This window comes from Dipodomys spectabilis, unplaced genomic scaffold, assembly GCF_019054845.1.
Source record: "Dipodomys spectabilis isolate Male_0828 unplaced genomic scaffold, ASM1905484v1 ptg000002l, whole genome shotgun sequence".
Taxonomy (NCBI): Eukaryota; Metazoa; Chordata; class Mammalia; order Rodentia; family Heteromyidae; genus Dipodomys; species Dipodomys spectabilis.
The window spans coordinates 15,999,792-16,026,294 of NW_024870679.1; the positions used below are offsets into that span (position 1 = coordinate 15,999,792).

The window sequence follows — 26,503 nt, forward strand, 5'->3', positions numbered from 1 at the left end:
AAAACTGAAAAACATTAGCTAAACAGTTATTTATCCTAAATAAGAAATTATGAACTACAAGATAAATTATTTTGTAAAATGCATTCAAAGAAAGGTTTGATAATACAATTAATCAGTATCTGTTGTATTTACTATTACATATAAGCTACACAACAGCATACTTTACTAGGTTTTTAAAATCTAAATCTTGAGTTAAATCTCATCTGTTTGTTCCTAAAATACATGTGACACAATGAAATTTGTGAATACTTAGAAATATTTTATTGGTAAATCTCCCCAAATTCATTACACACCCCACAGAAAAGCTGAAAGTCACATTGTTTACCCCACATCTCTTGTAATATATCAACTCTGAAGGTACAAAAGTAAAAACATTGACTAAGAATTTCAAACCTAAAATGTTTGAAAGCTACATTTACTCCTTTCAATTATGGATAGTGATACTAATTTAGCAATAAACGTGGATAATCCTTGGTGAAAATGGATTAACATTTGAGGATAAATAAAATAAAAGCCAACTATAAAGAAAAACAGTTTTATGTATGCCCAGTAAATGTAGATTGAAGATTTTGTTTTTTAAGCAGAAATGTTCTCTGCTTACCACTGTAGTGGTAGACGTTTGAGGTATTCTGGTCCAGAACTGCAGACAGAACAAATAAATGTATAAAACCTAAGGAAAAAAGAAAAAAAGTTATATACTAAGTAATCAAGAGAAAATAGAAACTATTTTAATATTATATTCTACAATCAGCAAATAAGGATATTACTACTGGTATAATTTCAATTCAGATACTGTCTGTGATTTAACATATTTATTTTGCAATAACAAATAATGAGGCTGGGCACCAGTGGCTCATGCCTGTAATCCTTACCTACTGAGGAGGCTGAGATCTGGTGATCCTGGTTCAAAGCCAGCCCAGGCAGGAAAGCCTGTGAGACTCTTATCTCAAATAAACCACTAGAAAACCAGAAGTGGTGCTGAGGCTCCAGCAGTGGAGCTCTCACCTTGAGCTGAAGAGCTGAGGGATAGCGCCCAAGCCCAGAGTTCAAGCCCCACGACTGACAATAATAATAATGATGATGATGATGAAACAACTTGTATCTGGAGAAATTAGATAATCTATTTAACCATTAGACACATCTGAAGCTCACTGATTTCCATACACCCATAGTTTAGTAATGGCTCATATATGCCAAGAACTGAGATGACTGCTTCTATATACATTATTTTATCTGATACTCTAAATAACCTGGTAAGATAAAAGTCCAAGAAGATAAGGTAACATTCCTAAAGTAAAAAACACAGTAATATGCTAGCTGGGCTCCAGTGGCTCATGCCTATAATCCTAGCTACTCAAGAGGCTGAGATCTGAGGATTACAATTTAAAGCCCCACTCTTATCTCCAATTAACCACCAGAAAACTGGAAGTGGCACTGTGGCTTAAATGGTAGAGTGCTAGCTTTGAGAAAAAAAACTCAAGAACAGTGTGCTCAGGTCCTGAGTTCAAGCCCCATGTCCGACAAAAAAAAAAGTAATGCTTTTATATAAGGCAAGGTTGAAACTTTTATTTTTTTTTTTTTGGTCAGTCATGGGGCATGAAATCTGCACCTGAACGCTGTCCCTGAGCTCTTCAGCTCAAGGTCAGGGCTCTACCACTTGAGCCACAGTACCACTTCCAGTTTTTCTGGTGGTTTATAAAGAGTCTCTCGAACTTTCCTGCCCTGACTGGCTTTGAACAGAGATCCTCAGATCTCAGCCTCCTGAATAGCTAGGATTACAGGCAAGAGCCACAGGGCACCTGGCAAAACTTTATTTTTTTGTCAGTCCCGGGGCCTGAACTCAAGGCCTGGGCGATGTCCCTCAGCTCTTCAGCTCACAGCTAGCATTCTACCACTTGAACCACAGCACCACTTCCGGCTTTTTCTGTTTATGTGGTACTGAGGAATCAAACCCAGGGCTTCATGCATGCAAGGCAAGCACTCTACCACTGAGCCACCTTCCCAGTCCCACCCCAGAACTTTAATTTTTGCATGTCAAATTTTCTGTTCTTTTTTTCTTTCTAGAGCTCACTATGTTATCTAGCCTACTATTAGAAAGAACATTATGTCTCCCTTTAGAAACTGTACCTAAGGTCAAATTGTTTACATAACAAGATCTTGAAGATTTGTTTTGTTTTGTTTGCCAGTCCTGGAAACTGAACTCTGGGTCTGGGCACTGTCCCTGAGCTACTTTTGCTCAAGGCTAGCACTTTACCACTTGAGCCACAGCACCATCTCTGGCTTTTTTCTGTGTATGTGGTACTGAGGAACCGAACCCAGCGCTTCATGCATACAAGGCAAGCACTCTACCACTGAGCCACATTCCCAGCGCCAAGATCTTGAAGTTTTATGCAATTGTCCTTCATACACTTTCATTGATGTTCTTGAAGGAAAACACCAATAATAATACATTATAGCTCAGGACAGGTGGCTCAGGGCTGTAATCCTAGATACTCAGGAGGCTAAGATCTGAGGATGATGGTTCGAAGCCAGCCAGGCCAGAAAATCCATGAGACTCTTATCTCCAAAAAACTACTCAAAAAAAAACAGAAATGGTGCTGTGGATCAAGTGGTAGAGCACTAACATTAAGCCTGAGAAGCTCAGGAACAGCACGCCAGGGCCCTGAGTTCAAACCCCAGAACCAGCAAAACAAACAACAAAGAATATATCACAGCACTACGGAACAACAGAAGTAAAAATCAATGACAATACTCAAAAGGCTTTTTGGAATAACATTCAAAGGCACACTTATTATTTGTTCTAAAGTGATCCTTTCACAAATCATTGTTGGCTCATGCCTGTTAATTCTAGATACTCAGGAGGTTGAGATCTGAGGATGGGGGTTCAAAGCCAATCGCTCCTGTCCATTCCAATCCCTCCAGCCTGCTCCCTCTCCCCACAAGTCCATGAGACTCTAATCTCCAATTAACCACCAGAAAACCTGAAGTGGAGTTGTGGCTCAAGTGATAGAGCATTTCCCTTAAGCTCAAGAGCTGAGGGACAGTATCCAGGTCCAGAGGTCAAGCCCCACAACAAAGGAAGGAGGGAGGGAGGGAGGGAGGGAGGGAGGGAAGGAAGGAAGGGAGGGAGGGAGGGAGGGAGGAAGGAAGGAAGGAAGGAAGGAAGGAAGGAAGGAAGGAAGGAAGGAAAGAAGGAAGGAAGGAAGGAAGGAACCTCAGAGATAGCACCCAGAACCTGAGTTTCTCCAGGACTGTCATTAAAAACAAAACAAAATCTACGGGCTGGGAAGGTGGCTCAGTGGTAGAGCGCTTGCCTTGCATGCATGAGGCCCTAGGTTCGATTCCTCAGCACTACATAAGCAAAAAGAAAAAAAGCCAGAAGTGGCACTGTGGCTCAAGTGGTAGAGCGCTGGCCTTGAGCTAAAGAGCTGAGGGACAGCGCCAAGGCCCAGAGTTCAGGCCCCATGACCGGACTCAAAAAAAAAAAAAAATCTATTTTTAAAACTATAAAACCACAAAATTACCAAATTACAATTACAATCAAAACCAAGTTACACACACACACACACACACACACACACACACACACACACACACACACACACACACACACACTCTCTCTCTCTCTCTCTCTCTCATACAAAATCAGTAAAATTGAAATGTTCTTACCTATCTCCAAATAACATTGGCTTTTGAAGGCATTGCACACAAGCTTCATGAAACCACTGCTTACATTTACAGCACTGTAGCATTTTTAAATACCAGCTATTAAAAAAAAGCAAAAGTTAGACTTATTACTAGTTTTTAAGGGAAAGGAGAATATATTTTGAAACAGAATCTCACTATTATACCCCATTGACTCTTAACTCCCAATTCTTCTGCCTCAGCTTCCTGTGTGCTTGAATTACAGAATGTAATCCATGTGTAACTAAAATTATTACCTTTAATTTTATTTTGTCAGTTGTGGGGCTTGAACTCTGGGCCTGGGCACTGTCCCTCAGCTCTTCAGCTCAAGGCTAGCACTCTACCACTAAAATTATTACCTTTAATTTTGTCAGTTGTGGGCTGGGAAGGTGGCTCAGTGGCAGAGCGCTTGCCTTGCATGCTTGAGGCCCTGGGTTCGATTCCTCAGCACCACATAAGCAAAAAGAAAAGAGCCGGAAGTAGCGCTGTGGCTCAAGTGGTAGAGCGCTAGCCTTGAGCTGAAAGCTGAGGGACAACGCCCAGGCCCAGAGTTCAGGCCCCACAACCGGACCCCCCCCCCCCACTCAAAAAAAAAATTTGTCAGTTGTGGGGCTTGAACTCTGGGCCTGGGCACTGTCCCTCAGCTCTTCAGCTCAAGGCCAGCACTCTACCACTTGAGCCACAGCAACACTCCCGGCTTTATCTGTTTATGTGGTGCTGAGGAATCAAACCTAGGGCCTCATGTATGCAAGGCAAGCACTCTGCCACTGAGCCACCTTCCCAGCCCCTAATTGCATTATTCTTTTTTTTTTTTGGGTCCGGTCGTGGGGCCAGAACTCTGGGCCTGGGCCCTGTCCCTTAGCTCTTCAGCTCAAGGCTAACACTCTACCACTTGAGCCACAGTGCACTTCTGGCTTTTTTCTTATGTGGTACTGAGGAATCGAACTCAGAGCCTCGAGCATGCAAGGCAAGTGCTCTACCACTGAGCCACCTTCCCAGCCCCACTTGCATTATTCTTGCATACAATTATGAAAAGAAAATAATTCAATAAACTTGATTAACAGCCGGGCACTGGTTGCTCATGTAATCCTAGCTACTCAGGAGGCTGAGATCTGAGGATCAGGGTTGAAAACCAGCCCGAGCAGGAAAGTCTGTGAGACTCTTATCTCTAATTAACCACCAGAAAACCAGAAGTGGTGCTGTGGCTCAAGTGGTATAGAGCTGGACTTGAACTAAAGAGCTGAGGGACAGGGCCCAGGCCCAGAGTGCAAGCCCCACTACCCACAAAAAACAAAATAAACTCAGATAACATAATTAGAAATCTAATCTGTGAGCCTGGCCCTGGTAGCTCACACCTGTAATCCTAGTTACACAGGAGACTAATATCTGAGGATGGAGGTTCAAAAACAGCCCAGATAAGACCTAAGATAGTCAGTAAGACTCTTTTCTCCACTTCTCACCAGAAGTGTTGCTGTAGTTCAAATGTAAAGTGGTAGGGACAGCATGTCCTGGCCCAGAGTTCAAAGCACAGGATCAGTCAAAAAAAAAAAAAAAGAAAAGAAAGAAAGAAATGTAATCTCTGGCCAGGTGCCGGTGGCTCCTGCCTGTAATCCTAGCTACTCAAGAGGCTGAGACCTGAGAATGACAGTTCAAAGTCAGCCCGGGCAAGACAGTCTGTGAAATTCTTATCTCCAATTAACCACCAGAAAATCAGAAGTGGGGCTGTGGCTGAAGTGGTAGAGCACAAGCCTTGAGCTGAAGAGCTGAGGGATAACACCCGGGCCCCAGAGTTCAAGCCCCATGACTGACTTTAAAAAATAAATGTGATCTCTGATTCTTTCAATCATAAAGTCTCTCTGGCAGTTTGTTTTGTTAGTCCTCCCAAGTAACCGGGACCACAGACATGCCTGACAATACTCTTCTTGTTCATTGAGACGGAGTGGGGGGGTTTCCTCAAAAATTTTTAGCTCAAGCTAACTTGGAAAATGATCCTCCTGAATGTCTAGTATTACAGACTTGAGTGACCATGTGCAGTGTGACAGGTTTAAATACATACATTTATATAGATATGATTCAGACAGCTGAAGATGCTAAAACTGACTCTTCATCTAAGTAGGATATCTCTCTTTTCAGTTAGTACTGGGTTTCAACAACCACAATTAAAAATAATACAAATAAGGGGGTAGGGGGTAGGGGAGTGGGAGATGGGAAGGGGAAATAAAGGAGGAGGCAACAATGCTTGGTAAGAAATGTACTCATGGGGCTGGGAAGGTGGCTCAGTGGTAGAGTGCTTGCCTTGTATGCATGAGGCCCTGGGTTCAACTCCTCAGCACCACATAAGCAGAATAAGCTGGAAATGGTGCTTTGGCTCAAGTGGTAGGGCACTAGCCTTGAGCAAAAGAGCTAAGGGACAGTGCTCAGGCCCAGAGTTCAGGCTCCATGACCGACCAAAAAAAAAAAAAAAGAAGAAGAAATGTACTCATTACCTTGCCCATGTAATTGTAACCCCTCTGTACAGTATTTTCACAATAAAAATAAAAATTTTAAATTTAAAAAAGTAATACAGGCCGGGCGCTGGTGGCTCACGCCTGTAATCCTAGCTACTCAGGAGGCTGAGATCTGAGGATTGCGGTTCAAAGCCAGCCCGGGCAGGAGAGACCGTGAGACTCTTATCTCCAATAAACCACCAGAAAACCGGAAGTGGCGCTGTAGCTCAAGTGGTAGAGCGTTCACCTTGAGCTGAAGAGCTGAAGGACAGCGCCCAGGCCCAGAGTTCAAGCCCCACGGCCAACCAAAAAAAATAAAATACAAACACTTCCAACTAACGTTTTTTCTTCTAATAAATGGGCCCCACATTATTTGTAAGCCATACATAGTTGGCAAAGATAAGACTTAATAAATCAGGTCATTAATTTGTCAACTAAGTAATGAATATTAATAATATTCCAAGAATTCTGCTCGATGCCAAAGCTAAAGTGATCAGCAATTATCAGACATAGTCCCACAAGCTTAAAGGATAATGACTCCAGGCAATGGTGGCTCTCCCCTGTATTCCTAGCTACTCAGGTGGCTGAGATCAGAGGACTGCAGTTCAAAACCAGCCCGGGCAGGAAAGCCCATGAGACTCTTATCTGCAATTAACCACCAGAAAACCAAAGCGGCTCTGTGGTCCAAATGATATAGCACTCGCCTTGAGGTGAAAAACTCAGGGACAGTGCCCAGGCAAGGGGGAGAGGAGGGGGGTGCCTGGCGCCAGTAGGTCATGCCTGTAATCCTAGCTACTCAGGAGGTTAAAGATCTTAGGATCGCAGTTCAAAGCCAGCCCAGGCAGGAAAGTCTGTGAAACTCTTATCTCCAATAAACCACTAAAAAGAAACAGAAGTGTCTCTGTGGCTTAAGCAGTGAAGCTCCCGCCTTGAGCTGAAGAGCGCCTTGAGCTGAAGAGTGCAGGGATAACACCCAAGCCCACAGTTCAAGCCACAACAAAAAAAAAAAAAAAAGAAGACAAGCTGGCACATGCCTATAATCTGACTACTTAGTAAACTGAATTACCAGATTTCCAGTTCAAGGCAACAAGAGACCCTGTCTCAAAAAAAGAAAAAGAAAAAAAAGATAATGAAAAATAATAAGCAAGTCAGTTATTTGAAGGGCATTAAAAGATATTTACTTACTCTCCAGGTCCTCCACAATAGCAGTAACACTGCTGGACATTGGTTTTATGGCCTGCATCCCATTCAAGGTCAGCCACACTATAAGGTAATGTCTGCTTCATGACTTGTAATGCTTTGGCATTTGGTCCTTTCTTAAGTGCACCACCCCTCTGTATTTTAGAGGGGAAAAAATTATTTTCAAGAGGGAAAGTGAAAACTTTAAATACTAATATTTATAATTTCATAATTTAAAAATGTCTGACACTTCTGAAAGTTTAAGTTTCTATCAAACCACAAACTAATTGATAATCTACTTATTTTGTCTTCTTTCAAATCACTGCCAATTCCCATACCGCTATCAGAAAATAAACTCCCAAGTTACCTCAAGATCATTAATCAAATAATTCTAACTACCACTGACTAACTGCTTAATCTGATTCAAATAAACTTTGTATTTCCAATTATTTCAATGATAATATCTTATATATCCCATTTATCCACCAAGATACCTTTGTTGTTGTTGCAAAAACACACTGCCGACACAGCCATTTTTCATCTGAATCAATCACACTCGAGTCAATATGAGGTGTATGACACAACTGATGATACCCTTAATATCAAAAAAGAGCATAAAGCAAATTCTATTGTATTAATAAATAATAGGATTTCAAGAGGGCAATTCAGTATTGTTTCCTACATTACAACTAATAAACAGGATAATGACTATAAAAACAATCTGAAGCATTTTTAAGTCATAAATCTACATAAGGGACTTGAGTATGCAATAAAACTTTTCTGCAAGATTAAGAAAAATTAGTGTTTACCTTGGCCACACTTATCACATATAACCATTTCATTGGGAGCTTCTGAATACTCTTCTTGACATATTGTACAGACCATTTCCCCACTTCCAGTGGCTCCTGGAATATTTAAAACACAGTCATGAAGATTCCACACAGGAACTGAAACCCTTTTGTACAACTACTTATAATAAAAATTAACCTAGGGGCTGGGAATGTGGCTCAGTGGTAGAGTGCTTGCTTAGCATGCATGAAGCCTTTTGTTCCATTCCTCAGTACCACATAAACAGAAAAAGCCAAAGGTGGTGCTGTGGCTCAAGTGGTAGAATGCTAGCCTTGAGCAAAAGCAGCTCAGGTACTACACCCTGGCCCTGAGTTCAAGTCCTAGGAATTGGGGAAAGTGGGGAGAAGCTAGGTGCCAATGGCCCACATCTATAATCCTAGCTACTCAGCTAGGATTGTGATCTGAGGATCACAATTCAAAGCTAGTTTGGGCAGAAAGGTCTTATCTCCAATTAAGCACTCAAAAACCAGAAGTAGAGCTTTGGCTAAGAATGCTAACCTTGGGCAAAAACAGCTCAGGAACAGTGCCCAGGCCCTGAGTTCAAGCCCCATGACTGACAAAAAGTAAAAGCAAAGAAACACAATGAATTTCTTTTTTTTTTCCCCGTGACTGACAAAAAGCAAAAGCAAAGAAACACAATGAATTTCTTTTTTTTTTTTTTTTTTTGACCCGGTTGTGGAGCCTGAAATCTGGGTCTGGGCACTGTCCCTCAACTCTTCAGTTCAAGGCTAGCGCTCTACCACTTAAGCCACAGTGCCACTTCTGGCTTTTTTTTTCTTTTTGCTTATGTGGTGCTGAGGAATCGAACCCATTGCCTCATGCATGCAAGGCAAGCACTCTACCACTGAGCCACCTTCCCAGCCCACAATGAATTTCATATAAAACTTTTAGGGTTAGTAGGTAGCTCAGAAGGATAATGTTTGTTAACTAGATTAAAATGTTTCACAACAATGTTTCACAAAATACAGTACACAACTAACTTAAGATACTGTGTACCAAAGACAAATGCTGGCAGGGATATGGAGAAAGAGGAATCCTACTGCACTGCTGGTGGGAATTTAAACTAATACAACCATTCTGGAGAGTAGTCTGGAGGTTCCTCAGAAAACTAAACATAGACACCCCCGCCCCCATGACCCAGCCATACCACTCCTAGGCAGCTACCCTGAGCAATAAGAACCAGGATATAACAAGGACACGTGCACTTCTATGTTCATTGCTGTACTGTTCACAATAGCAAAGATATAGAAACACCCAGATGCCCCACTATAGATGAATGGATCCATAAATTGTGGTACCTATATACAATGGACTATAATGCAGCCATTAGAAAGGACAAAATAATGGCATTCACAGGGAAATGGATGGAACTAGAACAAACCATATTGAGCAAAACAAGCCAAGATCAGAGAGGCAAAGGGCACATGGTCTCCCTGATATGTGGATGTTAGATTCAAAACACAATGAGCTATGATAAAGTTAAGCAGGACTCAAGAAACAAAGGACTTCATTAATTTGTCGCACTTTTAGATGACTCCAGGTTTCTGACCTCACGTATGGTACATATGTGCACATCTGAGGGAAGATAGGAGGAGGACACAGAATCAGAGGGAAACCGTTGAAAAAATACAACAGAGGGGCCCATAACCTGCACTGGACATTGATAAAAGTGAACTAAGCAAATCAAGGGCAGCAATGAGAAAGAGTGAATGAGAGAGAAAGAGGTAACAGCTTCAACTAAGCAAAAGGAAAGAAATGTACCAATTACCCCATTTGGAAAAAAAAAAAATAGTTGTAGTGTCAAAGTTTGTAGAGTTCATAAGCTTTCTAGCCCACGATACTGACAATTTGCCTTGTGAAGATTAAAATGTGTTTGCGACTTTAGCTAAGTATCACTATCTCACAATATTGTGAAAACTGTGAAATTTATGTAATCACTTAATCTCATTAACAAAAAGGATGCTTGTCTACATTAATAATTTAGTTAAGGGCTGGGAAGGTGGCTCAGTGGTAGAGCACTTGCCTTGCATGCATGAGGCCCTGGGTTCGATTCCTCAGTACCACATAAGCAAAAAGAAAAAAGCCGGAAGTGGTGCTGTGGCTCAAGTGGTAGAGCGCTAGCCTTGAGCTGAAGAGCTGAGGGACAGCAGCCAGGCCCAGAGTTCAGGCCCCACAGCTGGACCAAAAAAAAAAAATAATTTAGTTAATAGGGCTGGGAAGGTGGCTCAGTGGTAGAGCGCTTGCCTTGCATGCCTGAGGCCCTGGGTTCAATTCCTCAGCACCACATAAGCAAAAAGAAAAAAGCCAGAAGTGGCACTATGGCTCAAGTGGTAGAGAGCTAGCCTTGAGCTGAAGAGCTGAGGGACAGCGCCCAGGCCCAGAGTTCAGGCCCCATGACTGGACTAAAAAAAAAAAAAGTTTAAAAAAAATAATAATAATTTAGTTAATAATTTTATGGAAAGGGAATAATTTAAATTAGTTCCCAAAATGTGATAAGTGTAAGTGCACGCGCGCGCGCGCACATGCACACACACACACACACACACATACACACACTAGAATTTTACTAATACATCAAGAATATGTCATTTGCAAGGAAATGGAAAGACCTAGAAAAAATTAGGATAAGTGAAGTAAGTCAGGCTCAGAGAGACAAAGGATACATGCTTTCTCTCATCTATGGAAATTAGGTCTAAATTATAAGTGCCTATGTAAACATACAGAGGATCATATGCATATATATGCAAGTACATTAACTAAAGTGTAGTATATCTAGGAGAATTCCAATCGTGTAACCTCTTTGAACAACTAACTTACAGTTTAACTAAATGAATATTGAGAAGCTAGAACATGCTGATGGGAGTACAGGGGTACAAATGTAGTCATAATATTCAATGTACATATATGAAAAAGGAACTGAGGAGATGAGTGAGATTGGGTGAGACTCAGAAGAATGATGGAAGGGGCGATACTAATTCAAGATGCATGGTACTCACAAACTGACATGTTGAATTGAAATTCCTTTGTACAGCTAAAGGTAATTTTTTAAATCATAACAAATAATATAAAATAGAAAAAATAAATTTGTTCTCAGGCAGCATCCCCTATTATTTATTTATAATATTCACATTCTTGGAATTAGGTTGGGGACTGGAGTTAGAGAGATCTTCTGATAAGACGAAAGCCACTCTGCAGAATACATATTCTGTGCATGAATTCACTCAAATTATATCACTAATATGATCATGGAGTAGAAGATATGGAAATCATCTCTTTCTTAGAAGAGTCAGTTCTTTGTAATTTATAAGAGACTGGACATCAATTACTTTACCTTTGAAATCTAGAAATATGATGTAAAATGGGATCTAGAGAATGACAGTTTGAAGTCCATAAAGCCTCCAGGCGCTGGTGGCTCAGGCCTGTAATACTAGCTACTCAGGAGGCTAAGATCTGAGGATCGTGGTTCAAAGCCAGCCCGGGCAGGGCAGGAAAGTCCAGGAAAGCCTTGAGACTCTTATCTCCAAAAAACCACTAGAAAACCGGAAGTGGTGCTGTGGCTCAAGTGGTAGAGTGCTTGCCTTGAGCTGAAGAGCTGAGGGACAGCGCCCAAGCCCAGAGTTCAAGACCCACAACCGACCAAAAAAAAAAAAATTGAAGTCCATAAAATCTGGGTCTCAAAAAAAAAAAAAAAGAAACAGCAAAGAGCAGGGATGGAAGCATGAATGACTAAAGGGAAAAGAGTAGCACCAAAATAAGCAAGCTGAGCAAGCATGAAGTCCACTAAGTTCAAGTCACAGTACTGGCAACTACAAAAACAACAACAACAAAAAATCATCAAAAGAATTTAATACAGCCGGGTGCTGGTGGCTCACGCCTATAATCCTAGCTACTCAGGAGGCTGAGATCTGAGGATCATGGTTCAAAGCCAACCCAGGCAGGAAAGACTGTGAGACTCCTATCTCCAGTAAACCACCAGAAAACCGGAAGTGGTGCTGTAGCTCAAGTGGTAGAGTGTTCGCCTTGAGCTGAAGAGCTGAGAGACAGCGCCCGGAGTTCACGCCCCATGACTGAAAGAATTTAATACAATTTTAATCACAGAACACAAACTATTTTGGGGGGGGGGGGGCGGGTCATAGGGCTTTAACTCTGGGCCTGAGTACTGTCCCTCAGCTCTTCAGCTCAAAGCTAGTAGTGCTCTACCACTTGAGCCACAGTGCCACTTCCAGTTTTCTGGTGGCTCACTAGAGATAATAAGAGTCTCATGGACTTTCCTCACCAGGCTGGCTTTGAACTGGGATCCTCAGATCTCAGCCTCCTAAGTACCTAGGATTACAGGAGTGAGCCATCAGCGCCTGCCCAAATTATCATTTTTAATATTCTCCTTTTGTCTATTTCAATAGTAAAAAAAGTGTATATGTCTATATAAACAATAATCAATATTCACATTTTTGTGCTATGAGCCAAGCTCTTGAGATACTTTAATTCTGGAATTCACTCAATAAATAGCCCATGCAAATGGGTAAAGAAATTCAAATCCATATGTGCCAGAATCCATGTTCTCTCCACAAGAATCTTTCTTTTCACCATTATTATGTATCTCTATCACAGAATCTCTATCACATAGCCACTTTTCAAAATTATAATTGCTAATAGCTACATAGCATTTCATCTAGTAAAAAGAATTTTGTTTTTTAGGGGAAGGAGGTCCTAGAGCTTAAATTCAAGGCCTGGGTGCTGTCCCTGAGTTCTTTTGCTCAAGGCTAGCACTCTACCACTTTAAGAAACAGTACCACTTCCGTTTTCTGGTGATTAATTGGTAATAAGAGTCTGGTGGACTTTCCTGCCCAGGCTGGCTTTGAACCATAGCCCTCAGATTGCAGCTTCCTGAGTAGCTAGAATTACAGGTGTGAGCCACTGGTCCCAGCTAGGATACTAATTGTTGTCTTGTATTTTTGCATATATATATATAAATGTGTGTGTGTATACACACACACACACACACACACACACACACACACACACACACACATGTTTGCTCTCTTTTGAACTTTGCTTCCTGTTATATTTGACAGCACTTGCTCTCCCATAGCTTCTGGGTTTATGACTCCAGTCAAAGAGCAGAATAGACACTAATCTAAAGGTAAGGGTTCTCTGGAAAGGAAATGATAGTTCTACACTGAAATAGATGCCTAAATTAACTCCCACTAAACCATGGAGACTAGTAACAGAGGGAAGTTCTTCCAAACCAGAGGGTGCTAAACTACCAAACAATGTATATTTATCTCAGAAAACAACCCTGAGCTTCTTGGCAATTATCTCTACTTGTGAAATTCAAGTTTTTTTTGTTTGTTTGTTTTTGGTCGGTTGTGGGGCTTGAACTCTGGGCTTGGCCACTGTCCCTGTGCTCTTCAGCTCAAGGCGAGAGTGCTCTACCGCTTGAGCCACAGCACCACTTCCAGTTTTCTAGCGGTTTATTGGACATCAGAGTCTCAGGAACTTTCCTGCCCAGGCTGGCTTTGAACCGAGATCCTCAGATCTCAGCCTCCTGAGTAGCTAGGATTACAGGCGTGAGCCACCAGCACCTGACTAAGTACACTTTTTTTTTTTTTTTTTTTGGGGGGGGGAGGAGTTCCAGTCGTGGGGCCTGGGCTCTGGGCCTGGGCACTGTCCCTCAGCTATTCAGCTCAAGGTTAGCACTCTACCACTTGAGCCACAGCGCCACTTCTGGCTTTTTTTCTTTTTGCTTATGTGGTGCTGAGGAATCGAACCCAGGGCTTCAGGCATGCAAGGCAAGCGCTCTACCACTGAGCCACCTTCCCAGCCCCAAGTACTTTTTTTTTAACCATAAAGTTTACAAGAACTTTCTGGCCTGTCTTACTATACAAATCAAACCCACTAGCCAGGTGCCGGTAGCTCACGCCTGTAATCCTAGCTACTCAGGAGGCTGAGATCTGAGGATCTCGGGTTAAAGTCAGCCCGGTCAGGAAAGTCTGTGAGACTCTTATCTCAAATAAACCATTAGAAAACCGGAAGTGAGGCTATGGCTCCAGCGGTGGAGTGCTCGCCTTGAGCTGAAGAGCACAGGGACAGCACCCAAGCCCAGAGTTCAAGCCCCATGACCGACAAAAAAAAAAAAAAAAAAAAAAAATCAAACTCACTATAAAGTCTTGGCCTTTACATCTTAGAAATACCAAAGTACTAGGCTGCAAACCAAGTGTCTTTGAGCTATTGGGGAGGCTGAGAGGGAGAGGATTGAGATTTTAAGTCATTTCAAATAATGGGGGGAAATTTTTTTTTTTTGGTCGGTTGATAAGCTTCAGGGACTGGGCCCTGTCTCTGAGACTATCTGTGTTCAAGGCTAGTGCTCTACCACTTGAGCCACAGGGCCACTTACAGTTTTTGAGTGAAGATAAGAGCATGGGGACTTTTCTGCCCAGTCTAGCTTCAAACTGCAATCCTCACATCTCAGCCTCCTAAGTAGCTAGGATTACACATGAGCTACCAGTGCCCAGCCCAAGTAGAAAAATTCTTGAGAACCTATCTCAAAACTAACGTGCAGGGCTGGGAAAGTGGCTCAGTGGTAGAGTGTTTGCCTTGCATGCATGAGGCCCTGGGTTCGATTCCTCAAAACCACATAAACAGAAAAGGCTAGAAGTGGCACTGTAAAGTGCTAGCCTTGAGCTAAAGGACAGCACCCAGACCAGAGTTCAGGCCCCACGACCAACCAAAAAAAAAAAAAAACTAACAAGCAGCAGGGCATTGATGGTTCTTGCCCGTAATCCTAGCTACTCAGGAGGCTGAGATTGAGATCTGAGGATCAGGGTTCAAAGCCAGCTAGCTCCAGCAAGAAATTTAGTGAGACTCTTATCTCCAAGAAACCACTCAGAAAACTGAAATGGCTCTGTGGCTCAAGTGGTAGAGCACTACTAGCCTTGAGCTGAACAGCTGAGGAACAGGGTCCAGGCCCAGAGTATAAGTCCACAACCGCACAAAAAAAAAAAAAAAAACTAGCAAGCAAAATAAGACCTATGAACCAAACAGTTCTGAAGAACACTTTTAAAACAAAGTCCCCAGGGACATTTCTTTTTATTTGCTTTTTTGGTCCTTAGCAATACTTGGGGGCTTGAAAGTAGAGCTTGCACTCTCAACTCAGCTATTTCACACATCGTTAGCACTCTACCATTTGAGCCATGGCTCACCTTCCAGCACTTTGCTAGTTACTTTGAGATTTAAAAAAAAAAAAAAAAATCTCCAAATTTGGAGACAAGATTTGACTGCTTAGCCGGGCGCTGGTGGCTCACGCCTGTAATCCTAGCTATTCAGGAGGCTGAGATCTGACGATCGTGGTTCTAAGCCAGCCCAGGCAGGAGAGATAGTGAGACTCCTATCTCCAATAAAACCACCAGAAAACCGGAAGTAGCGCTGTAGCTCAAGTGGTAGAGCGCTCGCCTTGAGCTGAAGAGCTGAGGGACAGTGCCCAGGCCCAGAGTTCAAGCCCCACGACTGACCAAAAAAAAAAAAAAAAGATTTGACTCCTTGGGCTACAAATGTGACTTAGTCGTAGAATTCTTGCCTTGCATACACAAAGCCCTGGGTTCAATTTCTCAGTACCACATAAACAGAAAAGGCCTGAAGTAGTGCTATGGCTCAAGTGGTAGAATGCTAGCCTTGAGCACAGAGAGGCTCAGGGACAGTGCCCAGAACCTGGATTCAAGTAGCAGGTTTAAAAAAAACAAAACTGTTTTGAACCTTGATTCTTGGGGCTGGGAAGGTGGCTCAGAGGTAGAGCGCTTGCCTTGCACGCATGAGGCCCTGGGTTCGATTCCTCATCACCACATAAGAAAAAAGAAAAAAGCCGGAAGTGGCGCTGTGGCTCAAGTAGTAGAGTGCTAGCCTTGAGCTGAAGAGCTGAGGGACAGTGCCCAGGCTCAGGGTTCAGGCCCCATGACTGGATCCAAACAAAAAAAACAAAAAAAGATTTGATGTTGGTATAATTTGTGGAGGGGAAGGGAAAAAACAAATCGTTTAACTAGGGATACAGGTGGACCCATTGCAACAATGAGATGCACAAGTCGTTATGTCGAAAAAATGAACTTAACAACTTTGGTGGAGGGTGAGGAGAGAATCAGGTAGGGGAAGGGGCAGAGTATGGGAAGGGATGGGAAGGGGAAACAAAGAAGAAGCAACAATGCTTGATAAGAAATGTATTCCTTGCCCATGTAATTGTAACCCCTCTGTACAATATTTTCACAATAAAAAATAAAAGAGTAAAATGGCCAAGTGATCCCTAATAATTTTAGGGATTAAATAAGGCAACGTGACAACAGTTCACTAATCTAATATATTAGGTGAAACTTTCAGTGGGCAGGTCCCTTCACTGCACAGCCAACGACAGAAGCTGGCATATTGCAAAATCAAAAGTTAGCATAAAAGATGTTCAAGAGAAATAGTAGCACCTGCCTGTTTGAATGTCCTTCCAGAGAACCCAGGATTTAGAACTGTCTTCAAATATGATGAAGCAGCTCTGTTTCAATACATTTATCTGTAATATAGAGGAATTTGATGATTTCTTAAACATGTAAACATGAAGTTAAATTAAAAATCATTTAAAAGTTTTACTTCAATAAAAACAAAACATAACTTGCCTTTTTGATAGTTCCAAGATAAAACAAGCCATCTGACCATCTAGCTAGGACATCCTGACCCTCTTCAAATTTACATGCTGGCTTTTTGGTTTTATGTCCATCCTGTAAAGACAGCTTGGTCAAGGATGTTGGGGTCTTTTGGTTTCGACGTAAAGGAGACCGCTTGTGGACCAGTGAATTACCTGCTCCTGTAGAGTCTCTGTTTGGAGAATACAAGACCAAGTAAGATTTAAAGAACTTTTACCAATGACATATTTGACATGTTAATCAAATATTTTTAGTCTATTAAACCCATTAACTTGAAGGAAATAGAACAAATACTTCAAGTCACAAATACTCCCCAAATAAGTTTAAAACAAAATAATAATTCTCAATACCCATTCGTTACTTTAGTCCAAAGACTACAATTCCGCAAAACTCTACCATAAACATATTTGAGCAGCTGTCAACAGCTATAAACTGAGGCAGGCATAGCACAATTATGAAGAAAGGATGTCTCGAATCTCATGGGTGTGTTTCAATAAAGAAAGAGAATTGGGCCAGGTACCAATGGCTCATTCCTATACTATGCAAGGAGATCTGAGAATCAGGTTTCAAAACCAGCCTGGGCAGGAAAAGCCCATGAGACTCTTATCTTTAATAACTCACAAAATAGCTGAAGTGGTGCTGTGGCTCAAGTGGCAGAGTACTAGTCTTGAGCAAAAGGCCTCAGGGACAGCACCCAGCCCAAGTTCAAGCCCCACTACCAGCACAAAACAAAAAAGTGATTTAAACCTTATGTCACTTGACAATTAAGACATATTAACTATGGAGGGCAGGGCTGGGAGTGTGGCTCAGCGGTAGAGTGCTTGCCTAGCATGCATGAAGTCCTGGGTACCACATAAACAGAAAAAGCCAATAGTGACATTGTGGCTCAAGTGGTAGAGCACTAGCCTTGAGCAAAAAGAAGCTCAGGCTCAGGGACAGGCCCTGAGTTCAAGCCCCAGGACTGGCCAAAAAAAAAAAGTCTAACTATGGAAGGCAGTAGATGGGTGTATTTACAATAGTAAATATACTATTATAACTGCTATACAGGAAATAACTACTAAATTTACTCTTTTTAAAAAAATTAAAACCACAAATTTCACAAAATTGCCATCCAAATGAAGTACATTTCAATGAGAATATTGAATTTTAAGGCTGGGAATGTTGCTTAGTGGTAGAGTGCTTGCCCTGGGTTCAATTCTTCAATACCACATAAACAGAAAAAGCTGCAAGTGGCTCTGTGGCTCAAGTGGTAAAGTGCTAGACTTGAACAAAAGAAGCTCAGGGACAGGACCCAGGCCCTGAGTCAAACCCCAGGACTAGGGCTGAGAAGGTGGCTCAGTGGTAGAGCGCTTGCCTTGCATGCCTGAGGCCCTGGGTTCGATTCCTCAGCACCACATAAGCAAAAAGCCGGAAGTGGCGCTGTGGCTCAAGTGGTAGAGCGCTAGCCTTGAGCTGAAGAGCTGAGGGACAGCACCCAGACCCAGAGTTCAGGCCCCACGACCAGACTCAAAAAAAAAAAAAAAAAAAGTTTTAAGCAAAGATCTCAAAATGATACATTTCTACTTCAACAAACCTAAAGACAAATAATTATGTATGAATAAGACACATGAATTAACTGAGTAAGCGTAATTTACTTACAAGTTTATTCTATACAACATAGCATAATGCTACCAATAATTCTCTTTTCAGTTATGAAGTAATAGTCTAAACTTGATTCATAATTCCAACTCTATCATTTACCTTAAAATATAATGAAGTATAATATTTCACTGTTCTGACGTAAGTTGTTTTACTAATTAAAAATACAATGACAACACAGAGAATGAAAGAGCATGAATATGGTTGAAATAGATTGTTTACAACTATGAAAATGAAACAATGTAAACTACTAAAATTATTTTGGGAAGAGAAAAAGAGGATAGGGAGTGAGATTAACTAGAATACATTGTAACCATGTAGAAATGTAACAATGAATCCTCTCACCCCATATAACTTATATAGGATAATAAAAACTAAATAAAGGGACTGGGAATGTGGCTTAGTGGTAGAGTGCTTGTCTATCATGCATAAGGCTTTGGGTTCAATTCCTCAGTACTACATAAACAGGAAAGGCCAGAAGTGGCATTGTGGCTCAAATGATAAAGTGCTAGTCTTGATCTGAAGAGCTCAGGGACAGAGCCAAGGCACAGAGTTCAAGCGCCACAACCGACAAAAACAAAAAACAAAAAACTACAAGTATGTGTAAACTATGCCCACACATTCATGTGCAAGTTCAAAATTGCTAAAATTGCTTTTACTACATATATAAGACTCTACCCATAATTCAGGCAAGACAATGCAGGGTTTTTATTATAATAAAGCAAATCTTTGGTCCTAAGAACAAGGAAGAAAAAACAAGCTCCTAACTTTGCCTGAAGAGTTAGAAGAAAAAAAAACTTCCAAAAACTGAAGTATGAACTGATCCAAATTATGAACTAAGGTCATAAAATATAGAAGGGTAGCCAAGAAGAGTTCAGAATTAACAAAAGGTAAAATCAGGTCTTTCATTACCAATATCAAGTGTCCTATCCACAGAACATTAAATCAACTACTAGTGGTAAAATATACTTCTAGAGATGATTCAACTTGGTTAAGTTTCCCAGGATGGTAATAGTTGGCTATTGAGATTGTTGACTTTGAGATAATAAAATGCTGCAGAACAACTGTTCTAGCATTGTTTTGTATCAGAGAACCTTGGTTTTTTTTGTCGGTCATGGGGCCTGAACTCTGGGCCTGGATGCTGTCCCTCAGCTCTTCAGCTCAAGGCTAGTGCTCTACCACTTGAACCACACCAGCTTTTTCTTCTTCCAGCTTTTTCTGCTTATGTGTTGCTAGAAATCGAACCCAGGGTCTCAGACATTCAAGGCAAGCACTCTACCACTATGCCACCTTCCCAGCCCAAGAACCTTGTTTTTTTAAACTTACAACTTGTATTTCTTTTTTTCCAAATTCTTTATTTTGAAAACTGACAAAAGAAGTCAGGCACTGGTGGCTCACATCTGTAATCCTAGGTACTAACGAGGCTGTGAGCTGAGAATCAAGGTTCAAAGCCAGGTCAGGCAGGAAAGTCCGTGAGACTCTAATCTCCAATTTGCAAGCAAAAATAAAGCTGGAAGTAGAGCTATGGCTCAAGTGGAAGAACATTAGCTTTGATCAAAATAGCTTAAAGAGGACTGGGAAGGTGGCTCAGTGGTAGAGCGCTTGCCTTGCATGCATGAGGCCCTGGGTTCGATTCCTCAGCACATCAGCAAAAAGAAAAAAGCTGGAAGTGGTGCTGTGGCTCAAGTGGTAGAGCGCTAGCCTTGAGCTGAAGAGCTGAGGGACAGTGCCCAGGCCCAGAATTCAGGCCCCACGACCGGACCCAAAAAAAAAAAAAAAAAAAAACGCTTAAAGACAACATCCAGGCCTTAAGTTCAAGTCCCAGTACTGGCAATTTTTGCTAATGTATTTGGATGTTGCACACATTGATAGCCTAAATTTCTTTAAAACAAAGAACTTTCTCTTATATAATCTTCAGACCATTATCATATCAAGTAAACTAAACACTGGTACATTATTAAAGAACAATCAATATTCATTTTCTCCAACTTGACCTAAAAATGACCTTGACAGGACTAAAAGCAGGTAGAGACACAAAGGTTTAACCACAAACAAGGTAAGGTAGGCAGCCCTGTTGCCAACAGTCTGGCAATCCTAGAAGCAAAATAAGCACACGGTTTTTGAAATCTTTAAATCCAGCAGGAAATATGGTTTGACAATGACTCTGGCATCACTGTTTGGCACTGGAGAAGTGGCTATCTCATAGTTCTATAGCCAGTTGCTATAGGGAGCCTATCATTTGAGACTGAGCTACTCAAGCAAGGTCCCTGGGGAAAAGCTGCCACAGTGCTTGGGCACTAGAGGCAGTTGAGAAAGGAGATAGATTGGACACTGACCTACTGAGTTGAAGGAGCAAAATCTGGGCTAGAAGTTGACACAGTCAGTGTAACAAGAGTGAACCCCATAGCTTGAAGATTCCTACAGAGACTAAGAGGTCCAAGCCTGTGGTCAGCACATTGCTCAGCTTCTAGAGAGTTGTGCCTCATTGATGCATGTTGTTTGTTGCAGGTTAGGACAGAGAGCTCTGAGATCAGGCCATGAAGATTTTTTGATTGCTGCTGCTTCCTATATCCCTCAGGATAGTTTATTGAAAGACAGAATGTGACAGCCCTAAGACAGGCAGGCAAAGTGCCAGGTTCCCGTGGTTCACCACCTCTAGTGTAGGTCTCAGTGCCATTTGTATCGCCCACTCTCTGTGGCCTGGATATTTGCTGTCCTGGTGCACAAACAGGGGGCCCTCTGGTGTGAGTTGGAATCTGACCAGTACACAGGCCACAAAGCTCACTGGAGCCAGTAGCAATTCCCAGCATGCAAAGAAGAATGCTTCTACAGTGAACAGAGCCCTGAGACTGACACTGCCCTTAACAGAGCTGGCCTTGTCCACTGGAGCATCAGCCTGAAAAGTGAAAACTGACAACAGTAAATTCTAACTAGGACTCACTGACCACACATACACCTCTCACAGATTCCAACAGTCAAGGAGCCGGAAAGGAGCTTCTCCAATACTTTTTCACCTTTCAACTTTTTTTCCAACATCTTTCATATTGCAATAATATTTTTATTATTTATGGGGTTTTTTGTTTTTTTGGTCGGTGGTGGGGCTTGAATTCTGGGCCTGGGTGCTGTCCCTCAGCTCTTCAGCTCAAGGCGAGCGCTCTACCACTTGAGCTACAGCGCCACTTCTGGTTTTCTAGTGGTTTATTGAAGATAGGAGTCTAACAATCTTTCCAGCCCAGGCTGACTTTGAACCGTGATCCTCTGATCTCAGTCTCCTGAGTAGCTAGGACTACAGGTGTGAACCACCGGCGCCCGGCTTATATTTATGTTTTTAATTCCTCTTCATGATTTTGCCTCATTTTATTTACAAGAGATTTTGGGTTGTTTGCACACTTTCTCACTTCTCCCTTCTATTGTAGTTCTAAGGTTTAACCTCAGGGTCTCACATTTAGTAGGAAAATATGCTCTCATTTGAACTGTACCCACAAGTCCTTCTTGCTTTAGGGTAATTTTCAGGTAGGGTCTTGTTTTGTGCTTGTAGCCCAGTTCAGACAAATCCTCCTATGACCTCCCATGTAGGTGGGACAACAGAAACATACCACACCTAGAATGCTAGCTGAGTTGGGTGAGGATCTCACCAAGCTTTTGTTCAGGCTGGCCTCAAACAGCAATCTTCACAATCTCCTCCTGTATAACTGGAATTATAGGTATAGATTACCATACCCAGCCTTAATTAATTTATAACTTTATAGTTACTCTATATTATTCTTGTAATTTCCTTTTCTGGTTACTGGTAGTCTAATAGTTGGTTTTAACTGTTTTTAATTATAGTAATCTATCTGGTTCCTTTTGTGTCACTACAGTTAGAGCAGTTTCTTTTCTCCTCTCTCAGTGGTACTAGGGTTTAAACGCTCAAGAGGTGGCTCCTAAACACACCTCCCTCAAAAAATTCCAGCACACTAGCCAAACAATGTAATCAACTTAGGTACCTAACAACAGATTAAATGATGTGGTGTGGGTGCATATGTTTGTGTGAATGTTATATATAATACATCTGATGGAACATTATGGTCATAAGGAAAAGGAAGCCAGCAGTGGTGGCTCACCCCTATAATCCTAACTACTCAAGAGGGTGAGATTTAAGGCTAGCAGTCTGAAGCAGGAAAGTCCATGAGACTCTTATCTCCAATTCTCAACTAAAAATAAAGCTGAAAGTAGAGCTGTGGCTCAAAGTGATAAGGCACTAGCAATGAGCAAAAGAGCTCAGGAACAGCACCTAGGCTCTGAGTTCAAGCCCCACAACCGACAATAAAATAAAAAGCAAAATGAAATGCCATTTTCAAGGAAACAAATACAAGTAGAGTACAACTTAGTGAGGCAAATAAAAAACAAAATATCCTATGCATTCATTAATATGTGGGAGCTAGACCTAAAAGACATACATACTAATGGACATGTACCAAAGTATATATATCCACAGACATAATTACTTATATGGATAAACTTAGAACATGAATCAGGCTAACAGACTATTCAGGAGGAAAGAAAAGAATGGAAAAAAAAAAAAGTAAATTATTTTGTAGTATGTTCCAAATTATCTATGAGGCAACATAGAAAATCTCAACAAAAGCTAATGACCAATAGGGCCAGAAGGGGAGAAATAGATTCTGTTGGTGGGTGGGGACTTTGTGGGAGTTTTGCAGGAGGGGAAGAGGCTGAATACTGTTGAAATAATTATTTGCAACTATGAAAATGAAACAAGGAAACCTGTTAGGGATATTAAGGGGAGTTAGGAATATGATGAAGGGAGTGAGACATTGGAATACAGTGTTAAGATATGGAAATAAGGCTGGGAAGGTGGCTCAGTTGTAGAGTGCTTGCCTTGCATGCATGAGGCCCTGGGTTCGATTCCTCAGTACCACATAAGCATAAGGAAAAAAGCCAGAAGTGGCGCTGTGGCTCAAGTGGTAGAGTGCTAGCCTTGAGCTGAAGAGCTGAGGGGCAGCACCCAAGCCCTGAGTTCAGGCCCCACAACCGGACACAAAAATAAATAAATAAATAAGATATGGAAATATAGCAATGAAATGCAACAAAACAAAAGCAGAAGAGATGATCATCCTAAGAAGCATGCAATCATAACAAAAATAATAAATATGAAAAAAACAACATGATTCTTCCAAGTTCACCCCTCAATAACTTGATCTAAAGACTGATATTTAGAAATACCTAAGAGTGCACTGGTGGCTCATGCGTGTAATCCTAGCTAATCAGAAGGCTGAGATCTGAGGATCACAGTTCAAAGCCAGCCCAGATAGGAAAGTCCATGAGACCCTTATGTCCAAATGAGCCACCAAAAAGGCAAAAGTAGAGCTGTGGCTTGAGCACTAGATCTGAGTGAAAAAAGCTCAGGGATAGTGCCCAGGCCGAGTTTAAACCACAGGACGGACACACACACACACACACACACACACACACACACACACACACACACACACACACACACACACACACACACACACTTGCATTTTAGTAAACTGGGAGTAGATGCAGATTGACTGGCCAAAAACACAAGCGGATTTAAAGATGCTATAAATAACTATGACTAGCAATGTGTTTAAATCATTAATAAAGAATCTCCCTATCAAAAAAAAAGTTTGGGCTGGGAATGTGGCTTAGTAGTAGGCTGCTCATCTAGCATGAATAAAGCCCTAGGTTCAATTCCTCATTACCACATACACAGAAAGAAAAAAAAAAAGGCCGGAAGTGATGCTGTGCCTCAAGTGGTAGAATGCTAGCCTTGAGCAAAAGAAGCTCAGGAACAGCACCCAGGCCCTGAATACAAGCCCCAGAACCAGCCAATTTCCTAACAAACAGACACAAAATACTTACAATCAACATCATAGTAAAAAATAATATTAGTAATGCGTGCCGGTGGCTCACACTTGTAATTCTATCTACTCAGGAGACTGAGCTCTGAGGATCATGGTTGAAAGCCAGCCTGAGCAGGAAAGTCCACGAGACTATCTCCAATTAGCCACCAGAAAACCAAAAATGGCACTGTGGCTCAAGTGGCAGTAAGCTTTGCCTTGAGCTGAAGAGCTGAAGGACAGCACCCAGGCCCAGAGTTCAAGCCCCATGACCAACAAAAAAAAAAATTTTTTTAAGCTGCTTAGGGATAGTGCCCAGGCCCTAAGTTCAAGCCCCAGGACTGGCAAAAAATAATAAATAAATAAATAAGCAAAATAAGCCAGATACTGGTGGCTTGCACCTATAATTCTAGCTTCTAAAAGGCTGAGATTTAAGGATTGTGGTCCAAAGCCAGCTCGGGTAGGAAAGTCAGTGATACTCTTTTTTTTTGGGTCCAGTTGTGGGGCCTGAACTCTGGGCCTGGGCACTGTCCCTCAGCTCTTCAGCTCAAGGCTAGCACTCTACCACTTGAGCCACAGCACCACTTCTGGCTTTTTTCTTTTTGCTTATGTGGTACTGAGGAACCGAACCCAGGGCCTCATGCATGCAAGGCAAGCGCTCAACCACTGAGCTACCTTCCCAGCCCTAGTGACACTCTTATCTCTAACAAACTACTCAGAAAAAGTCAGAAGTGATGATGTGGCTGCAGTGTCCAATACAGCTCTTGCCTTGAGTACAAAAAGCTCAGGGCCAGCCCCTAGTCCCAGGACTAGCAAGAAAAGAAAGAAAAAAACAGGCTCAAGCCTATAATCCTAGCTCTTCAGGAGGCTGAGATCTGAGGATTGTAGTTTAAAGGTAGAAATTGAGTGTCACTCTATCTCCAATTAATCACCAAAAAAGCAGGAAGTGGAGCTTCATGCATACTAGGCAAGCAGGGCTTCATGCATACTAGGCAAGCACTCTACCACAGAACCACCTTCCCAGCCCTAGGTGCATGCTTAATTCAAATTCTTAGAACATTTTTAGCACTTCAGAAAAAATTGTAGGGGCCTCCAAGGGTTCAATTCCTCAGCACCACATAAACAGAAAAAGCTGGAAGTGGCACTGTAGCTATGTGGTAGAGTGCTAGCCTTGAGCTGAAGAGCTAAGGGACAGCGCCCAGGCCAAGAGTTCAAGCCCCACAACTGACAAGCAAGAAGAAAAAATTGTAGGTAAGTTTTAATGTGTGAATTCAAATACATTTTCATATGTAGGAATTCAAAACAAAAGACAAGGTTGGATTCGATTCCTTAGCTCCAGGACTGGAAAAAAAAAAAATGCATTCCTTCTCAGGCTTCACTGCAAATATTTGGGAGTGTAATTACATTCTCAATAGAAAATATAATGGTCTACATCAAGAAATTTTAAATCAATTCTTTCCTTGCTTCAACTACTACTAGGAACGCACCTCGAAGACTAAAGAAAAACAAAAAAAAAAGGTTCCATTTTAAGCACTGTCCAACATCCTAAAAGGTCACTTAGAAATTTAAGTGTATTTTGTCTACAATAAATATTTTTAAATTTATCTGCTTTTGCAATTTGCTGCTTTAAAAAATTAAGGACTCTTCAAAGGAAAATGAAAACATGGACGCCAAAACAGCTTGTACACAAGGTAGAACACAGGAGGGTCACATGGAAGCAATCTGAAGGCGGAAAGTACTATTGGAGCAACTGAAGTCAAATTAAATTAAGACACTATTTACATATCTCTAGCTCTGTGCTGACCTCATATGGTGCTTTCCTATATATTATGCACAGGTCTACCTACGTCTGCATACCTGAATTCGTATTATACAGTTTCTATCTTTAATCGAAGTTAAACATTCCACGGTCCTTTTCCCATTGTTCACGAATCCTCACTATTCCTCAAATCACACCCCCCTCCCAATAAATCCATCTGTTCCTGCTAATGGCTTCCAAAGACATAACCAAGGACACCAGATTGTAAAAGAGTTCTGGCACTAACGAAATATGATGTTAAGAAATCTTGGCTAATTAGTGAAAAAAAAATCCTTTAAACCAATACTTTTCACCAATAGGCTATGAAACTGA

General features: G+C 41.6%; 1 protein-coding gene across 3 annotated transcripts in view; it reads right to left on the bottom strand.

Moving 5' to 3' along the window:
- Mtf2 (metal response element binding transcription factor 2) overlaps positions 1-26,503 on the bottom strand; it is a 52,934-nt gene that overhangs the window by 25,439 nt on the left and 992 nt on the right. Inside the window, exons 1-8 of one of the 3 annotated variants that reach the window (XM_042677670.1) lie at positions 17,026-17,038; positions 16,844-16,945; positions 16,659-16,740; positions 8,159-8,254; positions 7,844-7,944; positions 7,356-7,504; positions 3,670-3,765; positions 602-670 (exon numbers count right to left, since the gene is read on the bottom strand). In XM_042677670.1, the coding sequence (XP_042533604.1) occupies positions 602-670; positions 3,670-3,765; positions 7,356-7,504; positions 7,844-7,944; positions 8,159-8,234 (491 nt within the window). In that variant the 5' untranslated portion in view covers positions 8,235-8,254; positions 16,659-16,740; positions 16,844-16,945; positions 17,026-17,038. Of the gene's footprint in view, positions 1-601; positions 671-3,669; positions 3,766-7,355; positions 7,505-7,843; positions 7,945-8,158; positions 8,255-16,654; positions 16,741-16,843; positions 17,043-26,503 lie in introns of those variants that run through there. The other 2 variants (XM_042677654.1, XM_042677662.1) reach the window with 2 other exon arrangements.